Genomic DNA, 23,779 nt, shown 5'->3' with positions numbered 1-23,779 from the left:
TTTTAATTGCTCTCTTGAATAAGCATCTCTGCTCCTTAAACTACTGGAGAGATTAATTCTGAGTTGGCTGTGTCTGAAGGTATGAAGCTGAACAAACAGTAACTGCTGGGTAAGAGGGAAGATTTAGTGTCAATTACTCTGATGTTGCTAGGGAACAAGTTACTCAGAAATGATGCCAACAGAGTCTGTAGGGGATTGTGAGCAACCTGCCTTGTTATCCTTAGGATAATACTTTTAGATGGGAGGAAAAAAAAAAAACAAAAAACAAAAAACACGATGCAACCAAATATTAAAAAGCAACTATAACCCAGCTATCCTTCCTTATGAAATGTCAACTTTACAAATCTACTCCATCTGTCATGCTGAAGGGAAACTGTTCTCCAAAAATCCCAAATTGTCCAGTGGATTTGCTGACATATAAGAAAGTGTATGCTCACTAAAGAATGGTCATCAACAACTGCTCTCTGTGGGAAGAAGGATACTAGATGTCTGCAACACATTACAGTAGGTTTTTTTTTTTTTTTTTTTTTTTTTTTTTTTTTTAGCAGTTAGCACTTATGTAAGAGGTTTTGAAAACAGGCATTTGTTAAACTGGCAGCAAAAATATCTTGAGCTTGTCTGTTGATGTCTCGTTGCTCAAGACGCAATTCTTCATTCTGCCCTTACAGGCTGTACACAGGTGTCCAATTATGAACTTAAACAGATTTGAATTAGTATTCTTACTTAAGCATAATTGTTTCCTTTTTAAAATCACAATTACACAGCTGAATTAGCTAGGAGGCTGGACACCAGACAGTATCTCTTTTACCAAATTAGACAGTAAGTGTGCCAATTGGTGAAAGCTCAGAATATCTGCATTTTAGATGTCAGCTTTATATAGTATTTGGCTTCTGTGTATAACACTTGCACCCAAATGTCAGTGGATTTCAGAACTGGGATTCAGGATCAAGGAGCTGATGCCCCACTGATGGTGCAGTCACTTTCAGATGCCAAGCCCAATGTGTAGTATCCAAATTTGTCTTAGCAAATGGGGTTAAGAAGAGCTACAAGACTGATGATGATGTATTTCATAGAATTATTAAGATTGAGAAAGACCTTCAAGTTCATCTGAACTAACCATCACCCTACTATTCCTTGTTTTTAACTGTTTTGTGACAGCATCAGGAACTAGCCAGAAATTCTTAATTTGTTGATCAGTTAAATTGTTTGATCTTTATGAAAGCCCTGAAGAAGCCCTCTAATTTGCAGTAGACCTGCTGCTGGAGTAAATTACAGCTAATGCATTTTTAAAATTCTTTGAAGACATGATTTTCTCAGGATTTCTCAGGTTTTACAGGGGGAAAAAAAAAAAAAAAGAACAGAAAACAATATGCCTCTGGATTAATGTTTTTATAGACTTCTTTCTGGTAATGATGACACATTTTATATCATTTTAATCACATCCTGTCTTTAACTTAGTTCCACCTGGTTCTAACAGATATTTGTTGAGGTATTCTAAGGAGATGAACTATCTCCAGAAATAATGGTAATATTTCCCTTTTTTTTTTTTTTTTTTTTTCTCCTTGGACATCCTGAACATTTTACTTTTGTTCCTTTGTCCACTGATTTTTTTTGTTCTTCTCTGTGGCCTGATCTGTGGCTTCATGCACTGTCTGATGTCTGTATTTCATTTACAGAAATTGGATGAGACTCCAGACTATTTTTTTTAATAGCTGTTTTGTGCATTAGCATCACAGCTTCTGACATCTGATTATCTCCCTCTAATGTTGCTCTGTCTTTGTGTGGTTCTAGCACCTGAGCTTCTCAAATTTCTACCACGTTCTTGCAGTATGTGCTTCCCTTCTCCACTTTGATATGTCTGTCTTTGGAAAACTAATGCCTTAGGTTTTGCAAGTCAGTTCTCAGATCTTCGTGGATACTGCTTAAAATTCTTCATGTTTTCCTTGTTATTGACTTTTGATTTCTTTCCTAGGAGCAGGAAAGAGGTATAGTAGTGTACAGATAAAGCATAAAATGACTGACCTGCATAAAGGTTATTGCATGTAACTGAATTTAGTACGTATGAGAGGTCATTTTTACCTTTTTTTACTGTTAAGATGTTCTACCATAAAGATGTTCTTTTAAAGGCACTCTGCTATACAAGTTTCACCTTTATCAAGGAGTGTTTGCAAAATTTCTTTGTCACAGATGGCCAAACTAGGTCCTTTTGAATGAATATTCAAAAATGTTCATTTTTGAAATGAAGGAACTGAAAGAAAAAAATGAAAGAAAATAATGAAAAAATGAATGAAAGAAGTGGAAGAATGACAAAATGAAAGAATAAAATGAATGAAAGAAAAAAAAGTGCATTTTTGAGATGTTTATTTTTGAAAGAACCATTAGGTTCTTTCCATGTTCCCTATTCATTAGAATATGTTTCACCACGGTTCAATTGAACACGTTAGATTTCTTTTGGTGTTGCTGTAGTAATTGTGTGGGTGCCTTCTTCCACTGATTTGGTGATGTAGATTAGTTCTTTTCTTGATCACCTGGCAATTATTTTGAATTTGGTGATTATTGTCTTTGGATTTCTCAGCATCAGCTGCAAGCAAGGTTTCACCTGAGTAGTTCACTTCCCCAAATTAAAAACTATATCTTTAATACACATTAAGATATGTTATATTAATAATATCTCTAAGACTCAGAGGTGTGGTTTTGCTATGTGATGAAAACTTCTTCTAAGTCATTTGATATACGTGTATTCAGGTTTCAAACAGGAACTGTTTTCTTGGTGACATTAACTTTTGCCTTTGGAGCAATCAAAGTGGAAGTAGCATGCTTCAGTGATTGGTTGGTCTACCTCAAACTGTAGTTTAGAAAAGAGATAGACGATTGTACGGACTCATTCTAAATTCCTTCTGGTTAAAATTCATGCTCCTTAATTGCTCCTTAAATGCTCCTTAATTTTTTCTTCCCCATAGAGTTCCACACTTTTTAGATGTCCTCATTGAGCTGGATGACATTTTTAATATATATATTTTTTTTCCGTATGAAGATGTATGTCTGTGCATCTGAGTTGTGGAGAGCTCTTACCATTTATTCAGTAGCTGTCTGTCAATAAAAGATGTGTGCTTGACAGATATTCATTGCTACATAAAAATTTTCAGTGACTATGTATTTTACTAAACTTACTTTTGTGTATCACAGAAGTATAAAATACAACATTGATGGCAATTACCTGGCATTAACAATATCTTTCCTTTAAAATATGGAGTCTTTCACAGAATCACAGAATTGAAGGGGTTGGAAGGGACCTCAGAAGATCATCGGGTCCAACCCCCCTGCCAAAGCAGGTTCCTTAGAGCAGGCTGCCCAGGTAGGCGTCCAGATGGGCCTTAAATATCTCCAGAGAAGGAGACTCCACAACCTCCCTGGGCAGCCTGTTCCAGTGCTCCATCACTCTCACTGTGAAGTTCTTTCTCACGTTTGTGCAGAACTTCCTGTGCTCCATCTTGTGGCCATTACTCCTTGTCCTGTCCCCACAAACCACTGAAAAGAGGTTGGCCAAATCCCTCCGTTTCCTACACCTCAGGTATTTATACACATTGATGAGATCCCCTCTCAGTCTTCTTTTCTCCAGGCTGAACAGACCCAGGTCTCTCAGCCTCTTCTCATAGGGGAGATTCTCCAGGCCCCGTATCATCTTTGTGGACCTCTGCCGGACTCCTTCCAGGAGATCCCTGTCTTTTTTTGTACCAGGGAGTCCAGAACTGGACACAGTACTCCAGGTGAGGCCTGGCCAGGGCAGAGTTGAGGGGGAGGATCACCTCCCTTGACCTGCTGGCCATGCTCCTTTTAATGCATGCCAGGATCCCATTGGCCCTCTTGGCCATGAGAGCACACTGCTGGTTCATGGTCAACCTGTTGTCCACCAGGACCCCCAGGTCTTTCTCCTCAGAGTTCCTCTCTAGCAGGTCATCCCCCAGCCTGTGCTGATACATGTGGTTGTTCCTTCCCAGGTGCAGGACTCTACATTTGCTCTTGTTAAACCTCATTTGGTTTCTTCCTACCCATCTCTCCAGCCAGTCCAGGTCTTGCAGAATGGCAGAACAGCCTTCTGGCATGTCAGTCACTCCTCCCAGCTTTGTGTCACTGGTGTACTTGCTGAGGGCAGACACTATTCCCTCATCAAGGTTGTTGATGAAGATGTTGAACAAGACAGGACCCAGCACCGACCCCTGGGGAACACCGCTAGACACAGGTCTCCAGCCGGACTCTGCTCCGCCGATCACTACCCTCTGAGCTTGGCCAGTCAGCCAGTTCTCAATCCACCTTGCTGTCCACTCATCTATCCCACACTTTCTCAGCTTTGCTAGCAGGATGTCGTGGGAGACAGTATAGAAAGCCTTGCTAAAGTCAAGGTAGATGACATCCACTGCTCTCCCCTCATCTACCCAGCTGGTGATGCCATCATAGAAGGCAACGAGGTTGGTCATGCACGACTTCCCCTTGGTGAATCCATGCTGACTACTCCTCATAACCTTCTTCTCTTCCAATTGCTTGGAGATGGCATCCATAAAAAACTGTTCCAACACCTGTCCAGGGACAGAGGTGAGACTGACTGGGCTGTAGTTTCCCGGATTCTCCTTCTTGCCCTTCTTGAAGACTGGAGTGACATTGGCTATTCTCCAATCTTCAAGCACCTCTCCTGTTCTCCAGGACCTTTCAAAGATGATAGAGAATGGTTCGGCAATCACCTCTGTTAACTCCCTTAGCACACGTGGATGCATCCCATCGGGACCCATGGATTTGTGTGTGTTGAGCCCACTCAGACACTCCTGAACCACTCCTTTGTCAGCAAGGGGGGAGATCCCCACTTCCCAGACTCTTTCTCCTCCCTCCAGGGTCAAGGAGTCCCCAGGGGGAGTCCTTGAAGCAAAGACTGAAGCAAAGAAAGCATTTAGTATCTCTGCCTTCTCAGCATCTCCCGTTACCAGGAGACACCCCCCTCATTCAGCAAGGGACTCACATTATCCCTAATCTTCCTTTTACTGTTTACATACTTAAAAACAAAACAAAACAAAAAAACACCTTCTTATTATCTTTTATCTCTTTTGCAAGCCTCATCTCTAGGTGGGCTTTAGCCTTCCTTGTTGTGTCCCTGCAGGCTCTGACAACATTTTTACGCTCCTCCCAAGAGGAGCTCCAAGAGGAGCTCCTTCCTCTTCCTTTTGATCTTATCAATGAGCTCCTTGCTCATCCACGCAGGTTTCCTGCCCCACTTCCCCAATTTCTTACTCTTAGGGATGCATCGATCCTGAGCTTGGAAGAAGTGCTGTTTAAATGTAGCCCAGCTCTCACATGCACCCTTGCCTTCTAGCAACCTAGCCCATGAGATACTCCCAAGCAGGCCTCAGAAGAGGTTGAAGTTGGCTCTCTGAAAGTCCAGGGTAGCAATCCTGCTTTTAGCCTTACTTCTTTCACCAAGTTCCATCTTGAACTCTACCATCTCATGGTCGCTGCATCCCAAACTGCCCCTGACCTTCACATCCCTAACAAGCCCATCCCTGTTGGTAAGGACAAGGTCCAGGAGCATCCCCGTCCTCATCAGCTCCTCCACCACCTGCGTCAGAAAATTGTCTTCAATGCATTGTAGGAATCATTTGGACTGTGTGTACCTGGCCGAGTTGCTTACCCAACAGACGTCTGGAAAATTGAAGTCCCTCACGAGAACCAGTGCCCCTGATCACGAGGCTGCTACCAGCTGCTTGTAGAAGGCCTCATCAACTTCCTCCTCCTGATCTGGTGACCTGTAGTATACCCCCACAACAGTGTCCCCCATACCAGCCCACCCCTTAATTCTCACCCACAAGCTCTCCACTTGTCCATCACCCACCCCCAGGTGGAGCTGGGTGCACTCTAATTGCTCCCTCACATAAAGGGCAACCCCACCCCCTGGCTTCCCCAGCCTGGCTTTCCTAAAAGGACATAGCCCTCCACGACAACATTCCAGTTGTGCGAGCTGTCCTACCACGCCTCTGTGATTGCAACGAGATTGTGGTCTTTGTTGCATCCAACAAATATATGGGAATGAGCTACTGTGTATGTCTGGTTGTCTGTCTGTGTGTGTGAATTCTGTAAGCTTCAGTTCCACAGCACAGGCATCTGGAACTTCTGTGGTTACAACTTAGGCATTAATGTGAAATATTGGTCCCTTATTTATTATAGTCCCATAAATATTAAAAATATGCTAGTAAAATACAAAATAATGTTAAGTATATCTTCACACATTATATCTATACAGCAAGAACACTGTAGCTAATAGCATAGTCCACTTTTCTCCTGTGCACAAATTAGTGTTGTTGTACTGAATTTTATCAGAAAAAGGTTTTAGTGATAAGTCTTTATGTACAGTGGAACTAATACACAATCTTTTGACATTCTTGTTTTTAGAATAATAACAAAATAATGTTAAATATTAAAATAATAAAAATTTTAAAATAATACCTGTTGGATAAAAAAGACAAAATTTATCTTAGTGTGTCAGAGAGAGAATCATGAAATGTCTTGTGTCATTGTATGACACATGTTGTATGACCCAGTTTTTCCCCTTGAATTTTCCCCTTGAAATGGGCGGAATCACTACTCCTGTCAACTGATGGTATCTGGTGTGTGCACGCATATATAACAAAAAATTGTAAATTGCAGTATGTTGCGAACCATCAGATTTCTTAGTTGAGTTTTTAAATAAAATAAGTTATATTTTTAGATTTCTGTGGTCTGCAAGATAATTACATTTTCCTAATTTTCAATTAAATTTAGTTGAGGCCAAAATGAGCATCCTTAGCTCAGGCCACATATATTATAGTTTTGTACTAATTCTTTGGTAAATTTTAATGATGAGATGATTCTCATTTATGGAATAAAGTCTGTTCCTTGTAAGTTTCTCTACTGTGCACTTTGTGCAAAGGGTTGCTCCCTGGCTCAGCTCTGGCCATCATCAGCAGGTCCCTTTTGGAGCTGGCTGGAGCTAGCCCTGACCTGACATGGGACAGCTGCTGGGCTCTGTTCACAGATGCCACCCCTGCAGCCCCCCTGCTACCAAAACCAGAGCCACTTAAACCCAATACACCATGCTGGAGCAGTTTGCTCCTGATGGATGGCCCATGGTACAGACCTATGGGAGCAGTTCTTGAAGAGCTGCTGCCTGTGGCCAGCCCTTGCAGGCTCAGCTGGGGAAGAGGTCAAACTCCCGTGGGAGGGACCCCAGGTGGAGCAGGGGCAGAAAGGGACCATGAAGGAGTGGTGGACACAAAGCATCAGGGACTGACTGCAGCCCCCATTCCCCTGCACTGCTCAGGGGGAGGAAATGGAAGAAGTTGGATGGAGGGAAGGTGTTTTTAGTTTGCATTTAGTTTCTCACTGCTCTAGTCTGCTAGTGATAGGCAATAAATCATATTAATCTCCCTATATTGAGTCTGCTTTGTCCTTAACAATAGTTCATGAGTGACCTGCCTGTTCTTAACCGCTGAGCCCTCTTCCATTGTGTTTTCTTCCCCTGTCCTGATGACGAAGGGGATGGAGCAAGGCAGGGTGCTTGAGTTTAGCTAGCCATCAGGGTGAAACCATCACACCTGTTCACTGTTTTCATTGGCATGGGAAGTGTATCAGTTTTGAGGAGTGTTTTATTCATCATAGTTTTTTGCTTTGGGGAGTTTTTTTTTTTCTTTTTTTCTTTTTTTCTTTTTTTTTTTTTTTTCCTTTTTTAAATACTTTGCTTTGATTTTAAGAGAAGTTACAGAACCATGTGCTGTTTTCAACCTACCCTGAAACTCTACTTGAATGGTAAGGGTCTCTCTAACAGTTTCTGCCAGTGGTTAGCATTTCAGCTGTATCGGTCTATAACAGCAACTTAGGAAGGAGAGCGGACAGGGCTGCAAAACCAAATAGTTACTAAGACTGGTTTATTGCCTTCCTGTCTGTCTGCTGGAGGAAAAAAAAAAAGAGTCCCAGGCAGTCCTGCAGGAGAAAAACACATTCCTCTTCTGAAAAATCTTTGCTGACAAGTGTCTTCCAACCATTATGCAGGATTCACTGCCAGTGTGAGGTCATGTAAAGTCTTTTTTCTGTCTCCAGAAACAGAGCCTAATCCCTACTTGCTGAGAGAGTAGAGACAAAGAATTGTTGACTGTCGTGGTTCCGCTCGAGTGGGCAGCTGAGCTCCACCACAGCCGCTCTCTCACTCCCCCTCCTCAAAGAGGAATGGGGAGAAAATATGTGAAAAGGGCTCAAGGGTTGAGATAAGGATGAGAAAATCATGCAATAATTATTGTAACGGGCAAAACAGACTCAGCATAAGAAGATAGTAAGATTTATTGCTCATTACTAACAAGCTAGAGAAGTGAGAAACAAAGAAAAGAAACCAAAAGCACCTTCCCCCCCATCCACCCTCTTCCACCTCCTCCCCCCGAGCGGTACAGGGGAATGGGGGTTATGGTCAGTCTACAGCCTGATCATAACCTTCTACCGCTTCTTCTTCTCTGCTGCTCCTTCTCCGTCACTCTCGCCCCCTGTGCTGTGGGGTCCCACCCACGGGATGCAGTCCTTGATGAACTGATCCAGCGTGGGCTTCCCACAGGCAGCAGCTCTTCCAGAACTGCTCCAGATATGGGTCTGTACCACGTGGTCCATCCCTCAGGAGAAAACTGCTCCAACCTGGCTCCTGCCAGGTCACCTGCTCCTGCGTGGTCTCCTGTCGACGGGCTACAGGTCCGGCCCGGAATCTGCTCCGGCAGGGGTCTTCCACAGGCGGCAGCCTCTGTCAGTGCAGGGCCACCTGCTCCACCGTGGTCTCCTCCATGGGCTGCAGCGTGGAACCCTGCTCCACCGTGGTACTCCATGGGCTGCAGGGGGACATCCTGCTTCACCATGGTCCTCACCACAGGCCGCAGGGGACTTCTGCTCCGGCACCTGGAGCACCTCTCCCCCTCCTTCTACACTGACCTTGGCGCCTGCAAGGCTGTTCCTCACTCCTCTCACTCTCCCAGCTGCTGTGTGTGGTGCAGCGTTTTTTTCCCTGTCTAAAATATGTTCTCACAGAGGCGCAAAACAACATCGCTTATTGGCTCAGCTCTGGAAGACAATGGGGCCCTTCCCAAACATGGGGCAGCTTCTAGATCTTTCTCACAGAAACCACCTCTATGGCCCCCTGCTACCAAAACCTTGCCACGTAAACCCACTACATTGACTCAGCTACAGTATTTCAGCATAAATCACCCTCAGTTTTGTATACATGGTCTTGTGGGCAATGTCTTGAAATCTCAGTCATTTCTTTCTTATAAGAACATGGTTATGTAAAACATAAATGATATACATGTATTTACGCACATGAATGTGTTTCTGTTGGAAGCCATTTACAGTCTTTTTCAGGTGACCCTTGTGTCCTCAGTTAGGCCTTTCCTTGTGTTTGAGCATTTGCCCTGCAGTAGGAAGGACTGAAAACGAGAACTGCTGCATATTCATATTCATATTATGGGCCTGGGAGGCAGAGGAAGGGAGCCACCACAAAGACACTTTCCAAAAGGTTCCATTGAAGTAGACATCTTTCATAAGAGAACACACATTTGCAGGACTATGTTCCCCTTCCTCCCTTATTTCCCATGTATCTGCATGTGTGTCATTGATTTTTATGGTGCAGAGAGAACAGGGATGCCAAGTAGTAGACTCAAGCAGTACAAACATTAAAGGTAAGTCTTTGGGGAAGTGAGAGACTGTCCCCCTGTACACCCCTTCTCTCTGTGGCTTCAGCGAACCTGGTAAGAGCTCCTTTCCCACTGGAACAGCATGACACTGTGCACGTGGTTGCATTCCAGCTTCCAGCTGGAGCAAGTTATCAGCAGTCAGCATCTATGTGTCATGTCTTTTTTAGGATCCTGCAGATCCCCTTCTGCAGAGGAGCAGAGAAATGGCCAGCCTTCTAAAGCAACACTTTTCTCTGGTGAATGTGAAGGCATTCAACAGTTATGCACAACTGAGAACTGGAGCCCATATGCAGAGAGACATTTTTCCCAAACTTAGGATTTTTCTCTTCTTGTTTATTTGCAAGCAGGTTAGTTTTGATGCTAGGCTTGACATGAAAGCATTTTCATCTCATTGACTAAGGCTGTTAAGCATAGCATGGATTTTTCCTTTTGTAACTCTACATTTTCCACAAGTATTTTCCAGGTAGCACTGGGGATATTAACATCAGTTATCAAATTATTATTAGAAAAATAATGGCTGCAGTGTCATTTTGTTCTGTGAAAAACAGCCCCTAAATGCTGGCCTTTTGTTTCATTGCACTGTGTTTTGATGCCTTGGATATTTTTATGCTTGTGTGTGTGTGATTCAGCTGTTATGCTAGCAACTGCTAACTGAGATGGATGCTGTGGAAGTTCGTATTGTACGTTATGAGGCATGTGGAAATGTTTAAAAATAACCTCTCGTGCTGTTCCCTGCTGGGATATTTTTGTTGTCCATGTTAGAAGCTTGTCATTTGATTCATTGAGAGGGACTTGAGTTAGTCTTTTAAAACTCAGTGGAAATGCAATAAAAGGTCAGAGACAGTATGGGTAGAGACTTTACAAGACTTTGAGAACAGGGATTCATAACCAAAATGGTGAAATGCCTTGTAAAAATCCAAACCAAGAGAAGCATTCATTTACGGATGGTTAACCACTGTAGCAAGGAAGTGTGTATTCGATTACTGCGGCATGGCTCCAAGATCACAGCCAGAAGGGCTGGTAAATTTAAATTTATTTTACTCATATATATACATATTTTTTTTTTTCCATAGTTTGTTGTGCTAATCCTGGTCACTTGGAAAGAAACTGTATTGAAAATACTGAAATACTACATTGAGTACAGCAGAGAATAATGATGAATTACTGACAGGAGGATTGGAGAATGAATGACAAAAAAACTAAATGAGATTTGTTGTAATATATTGCTTTAACAGTAGACTAATTCATTAATTGCTAATGAATGAATGACTGGAATTTTACTTTTGCAGTTTTCTTTAACATAGGGGGAGAATTACTTTAAAAATTAATAATTTCTAGCAAACTGAATAGTTCTTGAGTTAGGAGATAGGTTCATAGCATAGTTTGAATATTGGCTGAATACAGTAGTTGACACAGTTTAGTTTTACTGCAATTGAGTGGCTTGGGTTGACAGACCATAACTTTTTTGATGTTATTTTTCTAGGTACTGAATAATATAATATACTGAATAATAATACCAAAAATTAAAAAAGGTGTGTGATTTTTTTTTTTTCATTATACATAAAAGGAATGGAACCCAAGGAACAAAACATATTCAGTGTCGCTCTGGATAGCAACCACAACTAAGATTTTTATTTGCTTTTATACCGTAATGATTTGTTTTCCAAAGAGGGGTTGGTCCACCCATCAATCTATATACCTCTGCTTCATTAATGAAGTGTGGCATTTCAAAATTTGTTTCTCCATCCTTTCTGTGATACTGTTTACTTTTCATATTTTTGCATATATGAGTAGACAGATGTCAGTTACTCATGCACTTGTATAAAATCATGTCTTGTTGATATTGAATCTTCATTTCAGAAATAGGTATTTACAAAAGAATTAACTCACGATATTCTGGCAAATACCAGAGTATTGTCATATTTGTAACATTTGGAAATCAGAAGGCAGCAAGCATCTCAGGTATGGGAGAACATGCTTCTTGCAGCGACTTGTCTCTGAATTGCAGCAGCTCCTGGCTGGCTATGCTTCATAACATTACCACTCAAGGAAAGCTCTATTAACTGTGGGAATTCATTGAACTCCCTCATTTCAAAAAGCGGTAGCAAAATGGAAAAAGCATTACTGTTGACATGTATTTTGCATTCATGTCCTCAGTTAAATGCTGTCTCCTAATACATACATGCAAGCTGTCTTGTATTAGATGCCAGTTTAATAATGGACTTGTGCACTGGGGCTATGATGATTTTTATAAACCTTGATCTTGTGATGCTGTTTACAGGATGTTAGCCTTGTTGGTGTATATGGGTATAAAATCAGCATATAAAGCCAAGGACTTGTGGTTAGTTTGTGTAGAAGGGGAAGGCATAGCTCCTTGGGAGAGCACTGTTCTGCATGCGACCATTTCAGAACAATGCTGACTTACACCAGAAGTGTTCTTCTAACTCAATGGAGGTGCTGAAATGTCCCACTTGTCCTTTTTTTCAGGTGTTAAGCTTTCACATTGGTGCCAGTTCTTTGCAGCCTCACTCTTGTTGGCCTTTCGCTAGAGAGCCAGTGGTTGCAGTCTCTTCACCAGCTTCTCCCCTTTCTATAATCTGCTGACAGACAAATCTTCCTCTTTCATTCCTCTTTCCACAATGGACATTTCACCCTCCCTGCTACTTACCTTAACCTTTTCACTGCTAAATCATATTTCTGGATGGGGCCAGCAGTGCTGGGGTGAGCTCCTTCCAGGGCAGAGGGTTGCTAGACCTCAGAAAACCAGAGCACTGCATGCTCTGCTTTGCTTTTATTTCTGCACATTGGGTGTGCATTGCAGGGTGTAGATACCAGAGCTGGAGCCTCTGGGGGCTGCACAAACTGTGGCATTAGCTGAACACTGTGACTCAGTGCAATTGTGGGGCCAGTTGCTATGCCTTCGAGTCACAGTGTCCACACCTGATGTGAGCAGTCATGACAGAACTTTACTGCCTTCTAGAAGTTGCAGAAAGGATAAAACTAACTGGAACTGCCAGCAAGATTTCCAGGTCACTGCCTGAAAAGGAGTTACTAAAATTTGTCATTGATTTACTCTCCTTGCAAAGCCAGATTAGGTGTTTTATATGAGCACAGGATGTGGGTAGGGTATGGTCTCCTACTTCTGAGGGCTGGACATCTGGCTGTGATGCAGATCTTGCTTTGATGTAGATGCAGGGAAATATTTGAGTGCAATTCTAGATTCTGTTTCCCTTTCCTACATTTTCTTTGTGATCTCCATGCATTTTATTCTTGTGAAAAAGTCACCTCCTCCTTCAAGTCATTTGATGAATAGTACATATGAATTATGTCTGCAATGAAATTAAGTAAGGCATACGCAATATTTCTAGAGGAAGTGGTGAAAGGCATAGGAAGGAACTGTTCCAATTGCAGCCTGACAGATGTAGTTCTTTGTACACTCATAAAAAGTATTTCCAGCAGAGAATCCATTTGCTCTCTTTTTTCTGGACTGAATCTGTTTTTTTCACTTCTCTGTTTAAAAGAAGGAAATCTTTATACTTGTTCCTTCTTCTTGTAAAAGTTAAAGTCCTTTTACAGATACGTAATTTTGTTTGCATGTCTGGTAAGCAAAGCTATGTGCAGTATATCCAGCCACAACACAAGGGATGAATTGAATTTTCTTCATAACAGTATACATTGTTCTAGAATGTTGTATTCCTGGCAACTGCAGCTTCTTAAGAACGGGGAGGCTGGGGCTGCCCTTCAGCCTGTGAATCCTCAGCTGCTGTTTTTGGCTCCTTTAGAGACGCTAGCTGCTGGCAACATTTATGTCAGACCTCCTACATATTCGTGTTCATAGCATATGACCACTGTAAATTTGTGTTTTATTCAGCTGTTCATGTTCCTATCTGCAGTAGCAAGTTAGAGGTTTGGAGGAATCCCAGTATTTGGTGAAAGGGAAGTACTGAGTTTTGGCTCATGTAATGAGATCTCTTTGGCTCTGTAAAATTTGTCCAGTTGCCAGAAAAGTATAGCAAATCTTTCCTGTGGATATGTAAGTAACATTGGGCTTATTTATCATATAGAATCATAGTATGGTTTGGGTGGAAAGGGACCTTAAATCTAATTTCAACCCCCTGCCATGGGCAGGGGCACCTCCCACCAGACCAGGTTGCCCAAAGCACCATCCAACCTGGCCTTGAACACCTCCAGGGATGGGGCATCCACAGCTTCTCTGGGCAACCTGTGCCAGTGCCTCACCACCCTCTGAGTAAAGAATTTCCTCCTCATACCTGACCTACACCTGTCCTCTTTTACTTTAAAGCCATTCCCCCTAGGCCTATCACTCCACTTCCTGACAAAAGAGTCCCTCCCCAGATTTTCTGCTGACCCTCTTTAAGTACTGGAACACCTTTAATATGTCTCCCTGGAGCTTTCTCCAGGCTGAACAACCCCAGCCCTATCAGCCTGTCTTTGTAGGAGAGGTGCTCCAGCCTTCGGATCATCCTTTGGACTCATTCTAATACATCCATGTCCTTCTTATGTTGCGGGCCCCAGAGCTGAATGCAGTGCTCCAGGTGGGGTCTCATGAGAGCAGAGCAGGTGGGAGAGAATTACTTCCCTTGACCTGCTGGCTGTGCTTCTTTTGATGATTTACCTGATATACCAGTAATACCAGTAATAGGTATTAAATCTTTGAGCTATGGACTGTAAATTTCAGTTAAAATTAAAAACTGAAGAAAGGAAAGAAGTGGTTTTAAATATAATTTAATACTTGAGTCAGATTCCTTGAAATCTGAATATAATATAAATATTAACTATTATTAAAAAACAGTAAACTTTTCAAAATCCATCTCCAAATTGTAGCCCAATAAGAGTGGCAGCAAAGTAATTGTTATGTTTGAATAAGACCAAAGCATTTGCAGCAGACTTGTAGAGTTAGTTAAAGGATATTGGCTTCAGGCTTACTTCAGGTTTTTTCCTCTTTCCATTGGGAGACTGAGGAATTCTTGTTTTAAACCTGGATTCATTACTTTGGATAACTGATTGTCATAAAGCATATTCTAAAAGCAAATCTGAAAACATTTTTCCTTTCTTAAACTTGTGTCAGTGGAATATTTCTTGTTGTCTAGAACAATTTTGAATTTTGGTGCTTTATTGTGATATTCTCATGCCTGTATAAGACATCTCAGCATTGAAACTGATAATATGCCATTGCACTTTTGTCATTTGAAATCATCAAAGTCTGAGTGGCCCAACATATATGTGTACTGTGACTGGAACTTTGCTGTGGGCTTACTTTCACACTGATTAATAGCTAATTGTTTCTTCAAGCCTTGACTTGAGAAATGTTGCAGTGTCATATCAAATATGAAAGAATAAAAATAACAGCTTTATATATATATTTTAAAATATCAAATGAATTTACAACAGCATCAGCTAGTGCTCACTCTGAGTTTTCATATATTTATATTAAAACATTTATTTATAGTTTTATCAAGCTGATATAAAATAGAGTTTTGATTTAATGTTTAACAACAGGTAAAATAGTTGAAAATCCTCCCCCTTTTTTTTCCTCTTGCTTTGAGTCTATGGATTAGGATGTGTTTTTGTTTATTTATTTTTATTTTTAGTACTCCATTAGGGAAAGAGAATGAAGAGAATGGGTGGGAATAATGGGCAGTAGTAATTGTTTTAGTTTCGTGTGTACCTTCCTGTAATTATGTTGATTATATGTTAAGTTACCAGCTCAAGCTAAATAATGGACTACAAAGTTGATATACACTTTGGAATTGTGCCACATTGCAATTTTAATACAGTCCCCTCAGAAAACACTGATCTGAAAAGGTTGCTCTGCTGCCTTCTATCTACAGGTTGATCACAAAGTGAAAGGACGTTTGCCAGATATAGGAGAAAAAAGCAATGTTCATAGAAGTTAATATGATCTTTCTTGTTTATGTTCACTATGCATGTTATGCACACTGGAATTTACTCTGGGGAAGGAGAGAAGGCTCAGAACCATAAATTGGGGTGACCTTTCTCTGGAGTAGGTGCAGCTGTCCTCTGTATGATGAGAAACATGATAAACAGATATAATATTGACCTTGCATCTAAGCAGGTATAGAGAGCCTTACAGCCAGGATTCTTGAATTTGGGAGGTTAAAAGTAGGTCCTTTAATCCATACTGAAGTGTCTCAACATACCTTTTACTCCTATTAAGGGAAAGTGAAAAGCACCTTTGAAAAGAAAATTGTTGTGCTTCTGTATCTACATATACATGTATGTGTAGATGCTTAGTGTTGGGCTACAGTGTTTAAAAAAATCTGGCTTTCATATTCAAGGCATTGTGCATGCACTCTGAAATAGATCCAGAGCGTGGTTTAATGATCCAGCGGTACGTGCTGTTACAATATGCTTAGGAGAAATATCTTCCCAAATCTTTTCTTACCTCTTAATGGTCATATACTGTTGGGTCTAGTGTCAGTCAGTTTGTATACACTCAATGGCTGTAGCAAGTATATTTTTTAATGCAAAGACTCCAGCACAATGCTTACTTCATTTCAAAAAGTGATGAAATTCTGGAGTGGCTATCATAGGAGAGGACAGAGTAGTTGAGGCAAGAAATTAATAGTTAGACAGTCAAATTGGGCTAATAAGGAGACATCTGCATTTTCTTTATTGAAGGCAAGGCTTCATTTCAGCTGTGCGCAGTCTGCTGTCTTGCAGCTGGTGAAAGGAGCACTCCTCTCTCTCCATCACTGAGAACACCTGAAAAGCCAATTCAGGAAGAAAAACCATCAGAGATTTAACCTGGAAAAACAAACAAACAAACAAAAATAGTTGTTTTCTTAGGTTAGCTTTACATATGGGCTCACTCAGGCATCAAATGAAAGGGAGCGGAAATAGTCTTTTTGGTTGCAGCTAACCTTTAGCCAGGGTGTGAAACCTCACCTGGAAGCATGGCCAGCTTATCTCCTAGAGAGTAGGAAAAGATAATAAATTATGGGGGCAGAGAACTGCCTGGGCCATTTTGAAGAGTTAATAGGGAAAATGAATGTAACATCTATCATGCTTTGCTGAAGGGGTGTTGCTTCCCAACAATTGTGCTGTATAATGAAGAGGTTTTCTCTGATGAATATAACATGGGGCACAAAGCATTGAGTTAAGAGGGGGATCCAGAAAGCTGTCCTTTCAGGTTAGGAGCAAGCTGGCTTGTTTAAGGAGTGCTTTAATGTAAGCAGGTTTCAATTGTAGTTTTACTGTTAGTGCTTGTGTCTTTTTCAACATATTTGTAATATGTTATATATTTTATATGTTGCATTTATTGGCATTTCACCCCAGCCCCCAGCTAATATCAACTTCAGTATAATTTTAAAGTTAAAAGATATTTACGTGACATCACTCACCCAGTTTTTGGCAAGTCTATAAGCTGGGGTAACTACACACCTTACTTATCTATTTGATAGGCTGGAAAACATGTTAATGGAGCTGTAGAGCTTACTTACTTTTTTTTTTTTTTTTTTTGTGTGTGTGTGTGTGAAAACTCTCAGGCACATCATACTATGGCAGATATTTTCATGAGGATATATTTTAACTAGGTTTAAAATTCCCAGTGCTGCAACTCCATCTTGCAAAGTATTGATCTGTTTATTTAGTTTATTCTACAAAGTTTGATGTGTTAGCTGTTTATTGACAGGTTTTCTGCAGTTATTTTTTCCAATGAGGGGGATGCAGCATGAATAAAAACCTATAGCTGAAAACCCTCAGTATTTAGGGCTCTAGTGGAAGTGTGATCATGTTCCTATGTCTGGCCCAGAATAGGTCTGTGTTTGGGTGACCTGTTAGTGCACATTTCTAGCATCAGTTGTTATAAAACTGAGATTATCATGGATATGTCCTGTCGAGAGTATGGTAGCTGTTAAAAATAAATAAATTTAAGACCTTGTCATTCAAAAAATGCAAAATGTGTTAACAGTAAGAAAGTCTAGGCTGTACTGAGTATCACCTACTCTACTGAAATACAGTTATGGCTTGCTTTCAGTTTAATGATCAAGAAACCAGTGACATATGAATATTCTTGTGCTATCTAGTCAATAGAGGGCAAGTAGGTTTCAGGAATAAAGTTCATCATTTCAATACGGTGCATCTAAAATTCTTAGGTCTAATAATTAAAAAAAAATCTCTGACATTTTCAAGAAAAATCTGAAGAGGCTTCTACTTTCAAAGTGGCATTCTCGGCAGCATTTTAGTTAATTATAGTTGAGTTACTATGTAAAATTTTAGCTTAGAAATGTGATCCAAAATGCATGTAAGCTGTATATCTTCTTATACTGTAGATGTGTTTATGACCAGGATTTTTGCTTTGGTTTTTGTTCTGTGTTGTTTTTACAGAGTAGTGCTGCATTCCTTTATTATAACATGGTTCAGGTCATGCTTCTTTTCCTTCATCTCAAAGTTATCATCATGGTTGTTTTTTTTTTTTTTTTTAAATTATTGTTATACTTTTTTCCAATGTTTGTTGCTCTTAAATAGAAAGCTGTAATAGAGTTTGCAGAGACTTTTTTACTTCACACTGAAAACCATGATGCATCTATTGTAATTAACAGTGGAGATGTATTACTTTTCTTAGTACTTGTTTTTCAGTAGTAATACATATTATTTTATACCACTTTATTTTAAAGCCTCAGAACATTAATTTTTACTGCATTAAAACTGCAGTTAATCCTTAATGATGCCAGTACTCCATCTTCTGCAGACCTCTGTTGCTAAAATCAAAGAACTGGGCTAATTTAAATTATAAATACTAAGTTGCTGTGATTTTCCTGGGTTACTTGTTGGATAAGTCATATAATCTTGTTGTGTTCGTTTTACCTGATATATCCTTATCTCCATGTTGCATCTGGATTAGTCAGTTATAAAGAATGGAGAGATGGAGATCACAAAATGACATGTACTAAGTGATATTATATACTGCTGGTGCACATAGCACTGTGAATGGTCTGTTCCTTCTGCTCATAGATGGCATCTGATGATATTAATGAGTGTCAGACATGGTATAAATTTTAAACTGTTCTCCCATCACTTTGTCCCATCCCTGGGCCTAGTTTTCTGCCCCTCCAGCTGACTCCTCTCCAGCTGACAACTAAGAAGAATCACTGCAGTGTTCATGTAGCTGCAGAACAGCCAGACACCAAGACTTACTGCTGCTAGTGTTACTCTGGAAAAAGGGTATTAAGTCCTGAGAGGACAGAGTTTGGGCAGATAGTTGACTCATAAGAAATAATCATACAAGTAGGGCTAAGAAAGATTTCTTTGTGAGGGGGAGAGAAATTTGAAGGGGAGAGAGGAAAGGGACTGAGTATGAGGACTGGAAAGATTACTGGAAGAAAAATGAGATATGAGGGGTAGCTCATTAAAGAGGTGAGGCATTTTCAATCTGTTTCAATAATATCAAATCCCCATATGGTGTTCCAGACCCCTCTCCTTTTATCTACTTTTAATATTAATTTATCATGACAATCTATTGTCTCTTTTTAATGTCATTCTCTGTTGAAAAGTCCCAACCTCAGCCATTATGCTATCACTTTATTTCTTTCAGATGAGTGAAGAGAAAGTTGTGATTTATTAATATTGTGAAAGCAAATAGCAGCAATGCACATCTGCAGTAGGTATTCATTTATATCAGAAACCTGATTGTCTATGGAAGATGAACTGTTGTATTTTCTGTTTGCGTTACACTGTTATTAGTGGTAGCTGCATCAGATGACTTTAGTCAGGTCTGGTGTACGGCAGTGTTGTAAAAGATGTCCTCCTCTGGCACAGATACAGTTTTGAAAAGGTGTTTCCAGTGTTTGCTAATTGTGTGTGGTCAGATTTTGTTTTGCCACCAGGGAAACAGAAATTTAGGATCACTGTTTTAATCTCTCTTTCAGGTATCCAACTGCCAAAGGAAGATGATGTTTCGGTCCCTGTGATTTCCAGCTCCCCTGTTAAAGACACTGGGGAGAATGTTGATCTTGCTAATAATCAGGAAGAGAAAATGAAAGAGGAACCCTTAACCATCTCAGAACTGGTATACAATCCCAGTGCCAGCTTGCTGCCCACACCGGTTGATGATGAGATCGATATGCTTTTTGATAGCTGTCCAAGAGCAGAGAATGAGAAAGATGATACAGATTCATTTGAGGAACTGGATGCAGATGAAAATGCCTTTATGATCGCAGAAGAAGAAGAACTGAAAGAAGCTCGAAGAGCACTTAGGTGGAGCTATGATTTTCTAATGGGCAACATAGAGGTGAATGCCTTTGTGAAGAGTTTCTCCAGACTTCTGCTTGTAGGCCTTGGACTGTTACTGTTTGTGTTCCCTCTTCTTCTTGTTCTCCTGGAGTCAGACCTTCAGATCTCTTTTCTCCACGAAATCCGTGAGACGCCAGAGTTTCAGCAGTTTCATATTGAGTATTACTGCCCGCTTAGGCAGTGGGTAGCTTGCAAAATAAACTTCATTCGTGACATGCTGGGAAGCTTTTAAATTTTAAAGAAATATGACACAACTAAGGGCTATATTCAAAATTTCAGTTAGTGCAGCTTTTCATTATGCCCCTGAGGCCATCAGTAGGTAGCTCTCTTCATATTCAGTTCATTTCAGACTCCTCAGGCTTTTATGTTTCCTTTACACACTTAAAGTACTCCTTTAGTTTCAGGCTTATACTGTCACCTTTCAGTAACCAAAAATAAGCTTTATTTTAACTGCATTTCAGATTTTCTGCTCATCTGTTACATCATACAAGATGGGCGTAACAATACGGTTCATTGTGTTTAACCTTAGAATACATGATGCTAAATCTAATGAAACTGAAAGAAAACATTTTTTGAATATACTCCTTAGTGCAGCAATCTCTTCTAACCAATGCCTATACAAGCAATGTTTATGCTGGGTTTTTGTTTTTGGTTTGTTTTTCTGTTTGTTTGTTTTTTACATTTTTATGTGTTTAAAGTATTTTGGTAAATTTTTAGCAAAAGATAACTTCTGATGTTATTTAATTGTACAGATTGGTAAGAATAGTGCAGAAGGGCACGTAGGATATTTTTAGTGTTTTAGCAATTATTTGTTTTTAACCTACTGGCTGGAGAATGAATGAATTCAATATACATGTAACTCTATAAGAGAGACAGTGGTTTGGGAAGTACATAGAAAGTTCACTCAAGTTCAGTAGGGTCTACCTGGGGGAGGTGAAATGACACCGAGTACTCAGAAGAATTTCTGAAAGGCATAGTTGTAAAGCTTGGGGAAGTGAGCAGAATTGAAAGTAATGATCCTTCTTCCCCTTACATTAGTTTGTCTTACATTATATCAGTGCTATAGAAAGTCTTTATAAGATAGTCCAAGTATGTTTTGGAAGAGAGTGAGTCTTCAGTCTAAATGTAGATTATTGTACATAACATGGAAGAAGATAATAGTAAGTAGGGGAAAAATAAAAATTAAAAAAAAAAAGCTAAAACTCTACCTAAATCAGTAGATGAGTGAGTGACCTACTTTTAAAAATGTTAGAGAAGAAACGTGTATTCCTTTTTAAAGCAAAACTTTAGACTGTACAGTTGACATGAAAACTTTCTGACTCACAGTTAAAGGATTAAACACTTTAGCAGATGCATCTTCATCCTTGATGCCCTATATTACTAATCTCCAAGACAACATACTTTCTGTGTGTGTTGATATGCTTCCTTTTACATATAGCAGCATACTTACCCTCTTGCCCTATTAGTATGAGCCCAGTTACAGGACCTAATGCTGTTTCATGTAACATGGTTTTGTATCTAGTTATTCCAGTACTGCATAGAGAATATACTTAAAAAAAAAAAAAAAAAAAAAAAAAAAAAAAAAAAAGACTTGTCAATAGCTGAGAGCATTAGAAGGCCCTCAGATGCACCACAGAGCTTCTATCTAAAAAGAGAGAGATTTTATTTTATTTTATTTTTTTGGTCCCCCGATCTTAGTGCAGACGTATCTCATATTTAAACTAGGGAACTCTGATTTCAGCCTCAGAGTTGTTCTCCTGCTTAGAGAATTATGAACTGGAGGCATATATGAGGCTGTTATATTAGAAGTACATTTAACGTATTGTAACCACATCTCTTAATTCCTACTGAGTAAACTCCTTTACTTTTGATATCAGAGAATTGGTTTTGCTTGTTTTTCTCATGTAAGCCTTTGCAAATATCTAGTTTGATGATTTCCTTACATGATTTCTCCTTCCCTTTCCGATCTTCTCCAGTTTTTAAAGAATGAAACAGTTACAGGGCTTAAAAGTTCCTTTTCTCAGTTGAAAACTCTTCAATTGCTATTCATTTCACAAGCAACAAAGGCTAAATTGAACAATTGCCTTTTTCTATTCACTTTTTTTTTTTCTTGACATTCTGTTCCACATAAGAATTGTTATTGATTAGATACTTGATGAGGATTTTATCCTGTGCTACTTGTCGTTAAATGATTCTTTCCAAATATCATTCAGCTTGATAGAAATGGAGAGTTAACTGAAGTAGACATCGGGCCTTAACAGGAAATTATTCACTGATACTGTTTTTAAGCAGGGGTGTCAGAAAAGTTGTGAGTGGTGAAGGCTGTGAGAACTGGTGTCCTGCTGGACTACAGAGACAAGATTCCATGCAAGCTCCTATTAAGTCTGGCAATTATGTTTAAAAAAGAAAGTTAGATCCTGTGCTCTAAAATATAATCTCGTCCCTGTAAATTATAGCACACCAGAAGTAGGAATATTGTTTTGCTTGATTTAACTCTATTGGAAAATGATTGAGTTGCATGAAAAAATAATCTCAGAGAATGTGCGGTGTAGTGAGGTCTTATGTAGGGTTAAATGCAAGAGTATGTGTGCACATGTGCTTGCCTTTACTACCTATATGCATACACTCAGGCCTGGCCTTCTAAAATTCTTCCCTTTCTTCTTAATCTTCCTAGTATTCTCTTGCCTATCAAAGTAATTTAACTGAAATTCATGATAGTCCTCTAACATAAAGGCCAGGACCACCTAATGCACACAGAAGCATATGGTTGGGCGTATTCAACAGAGTAACAGTACAGCATCTTGTTGGTAAGAATTACAGAGTTGGATTATGGAGCATCTATAGGTACAGTATTGTGTATTTCTGTCTGTGCTTGGATTATATTGTAAAATGTTATGTACTTGAAATCTATTTTGTGGTTTGTCTAACATTTATAAACACAACTCTGGGAAGAATTAAATATGGTTTTATTTCAATGGAGACTGGGGGGATAATATATCTGTAACTCGAGCCTTATCTTTGTACAGTGAATTTCACATTTCTATGTCAACATCCTGATTGTTTTGTATGTTAATATGATGGCAGGAATCCCTAATAAAAATACACTGGAGAAAAACTTTCTGCAGTTATGACAGTTCTTATGATGAAAGATGTTTTCTTTGTTTGTTTGTTTTTTTCCCATTTACTAGCTAGAGAAACACTAAAAAAGCAGTGGCCTTAAAGATGTTAATAACATGGCTTCAGATGTTTAATGCCAAGGGCCTAATGGTTTGCCCAGTTACCATGTAAGTAGTTGCTATTTTGAGTTTGCCCCTAAATAAAATTGCTGTGCTCAGAGTACAAATTGAGCAGTCTTGTTTTAAAGACAGGCCCTGGCTATAGACATATGGCTGAAACTTTTTGGTGGGCAGATCTAACTAGAGTGTCAAGCAAACAAAGCTGTGCAGCTTTTGGATGGAGCATGCTTACATTAAGATGGTTTGGAACTCAGACAGTGCAAAAGCATCTGGTAAAAAAAAAACAAAACATATGGTCTGCAAACAGGCAATTCCTAAGAGACTCCAGTAACACAAAGAGTATTTGGAGGAGCTAAATCAGAACCTGAGGCAACTTGAGCACATAAAACGTTTAGATGCAGGCATGTCTGTGCTCTATCTAAAAGACAAAAATTTAAGTGGAATCTCAGGCAATCTGAAATGTAATTTTCAAGGAATACAGACAGATCCATTTATTCAGTTAGAAAGATATATGCTATAAATCTACCT

General features: G+C 39.7%; 1 protein-coding gene across 1 annotated transcript in view; it reads left to right on the top strand.

Annotated features, from left to right (window-relative positions):
- The window catches only part of FRMD3 (FERM domain containing 3), a gene marked incomplete at its 5' end in the record, with an annotated part of 154,455 nt that extends 131,355 nt beyond the window's left edge, over positions 1-23,100 (top strand). The window contains one exon of the mRNA XM_084305718.1: positions 19,652-23,100. Coding sequence (XP_084161844.1) covers positions 19,652-20,247 — 596 coding nt within the window. The 3' untranslated portion in view covers positions 20,248-23,100. The remainder of the gene's footprint in view (positions 1-19,651) is intronic.
- Between the last annotated feature and the right edge of the window lie 679 nt (positions 23,101-23,779).

This window comes from Netta rufina, assembly GCF_964035555.1.
Source record: "Netta rufina genome assembly, chromosome: Z".
NCBI lineage: Eukaryota > Metazoa > Chordata > Aves > Anseriformes > Anatidae > Netta > Netta rufina.
Note: the sequence above shows the minus strand (reverse complement) of the source record. Positions and strands in the feature narration are given on the sequence as shown.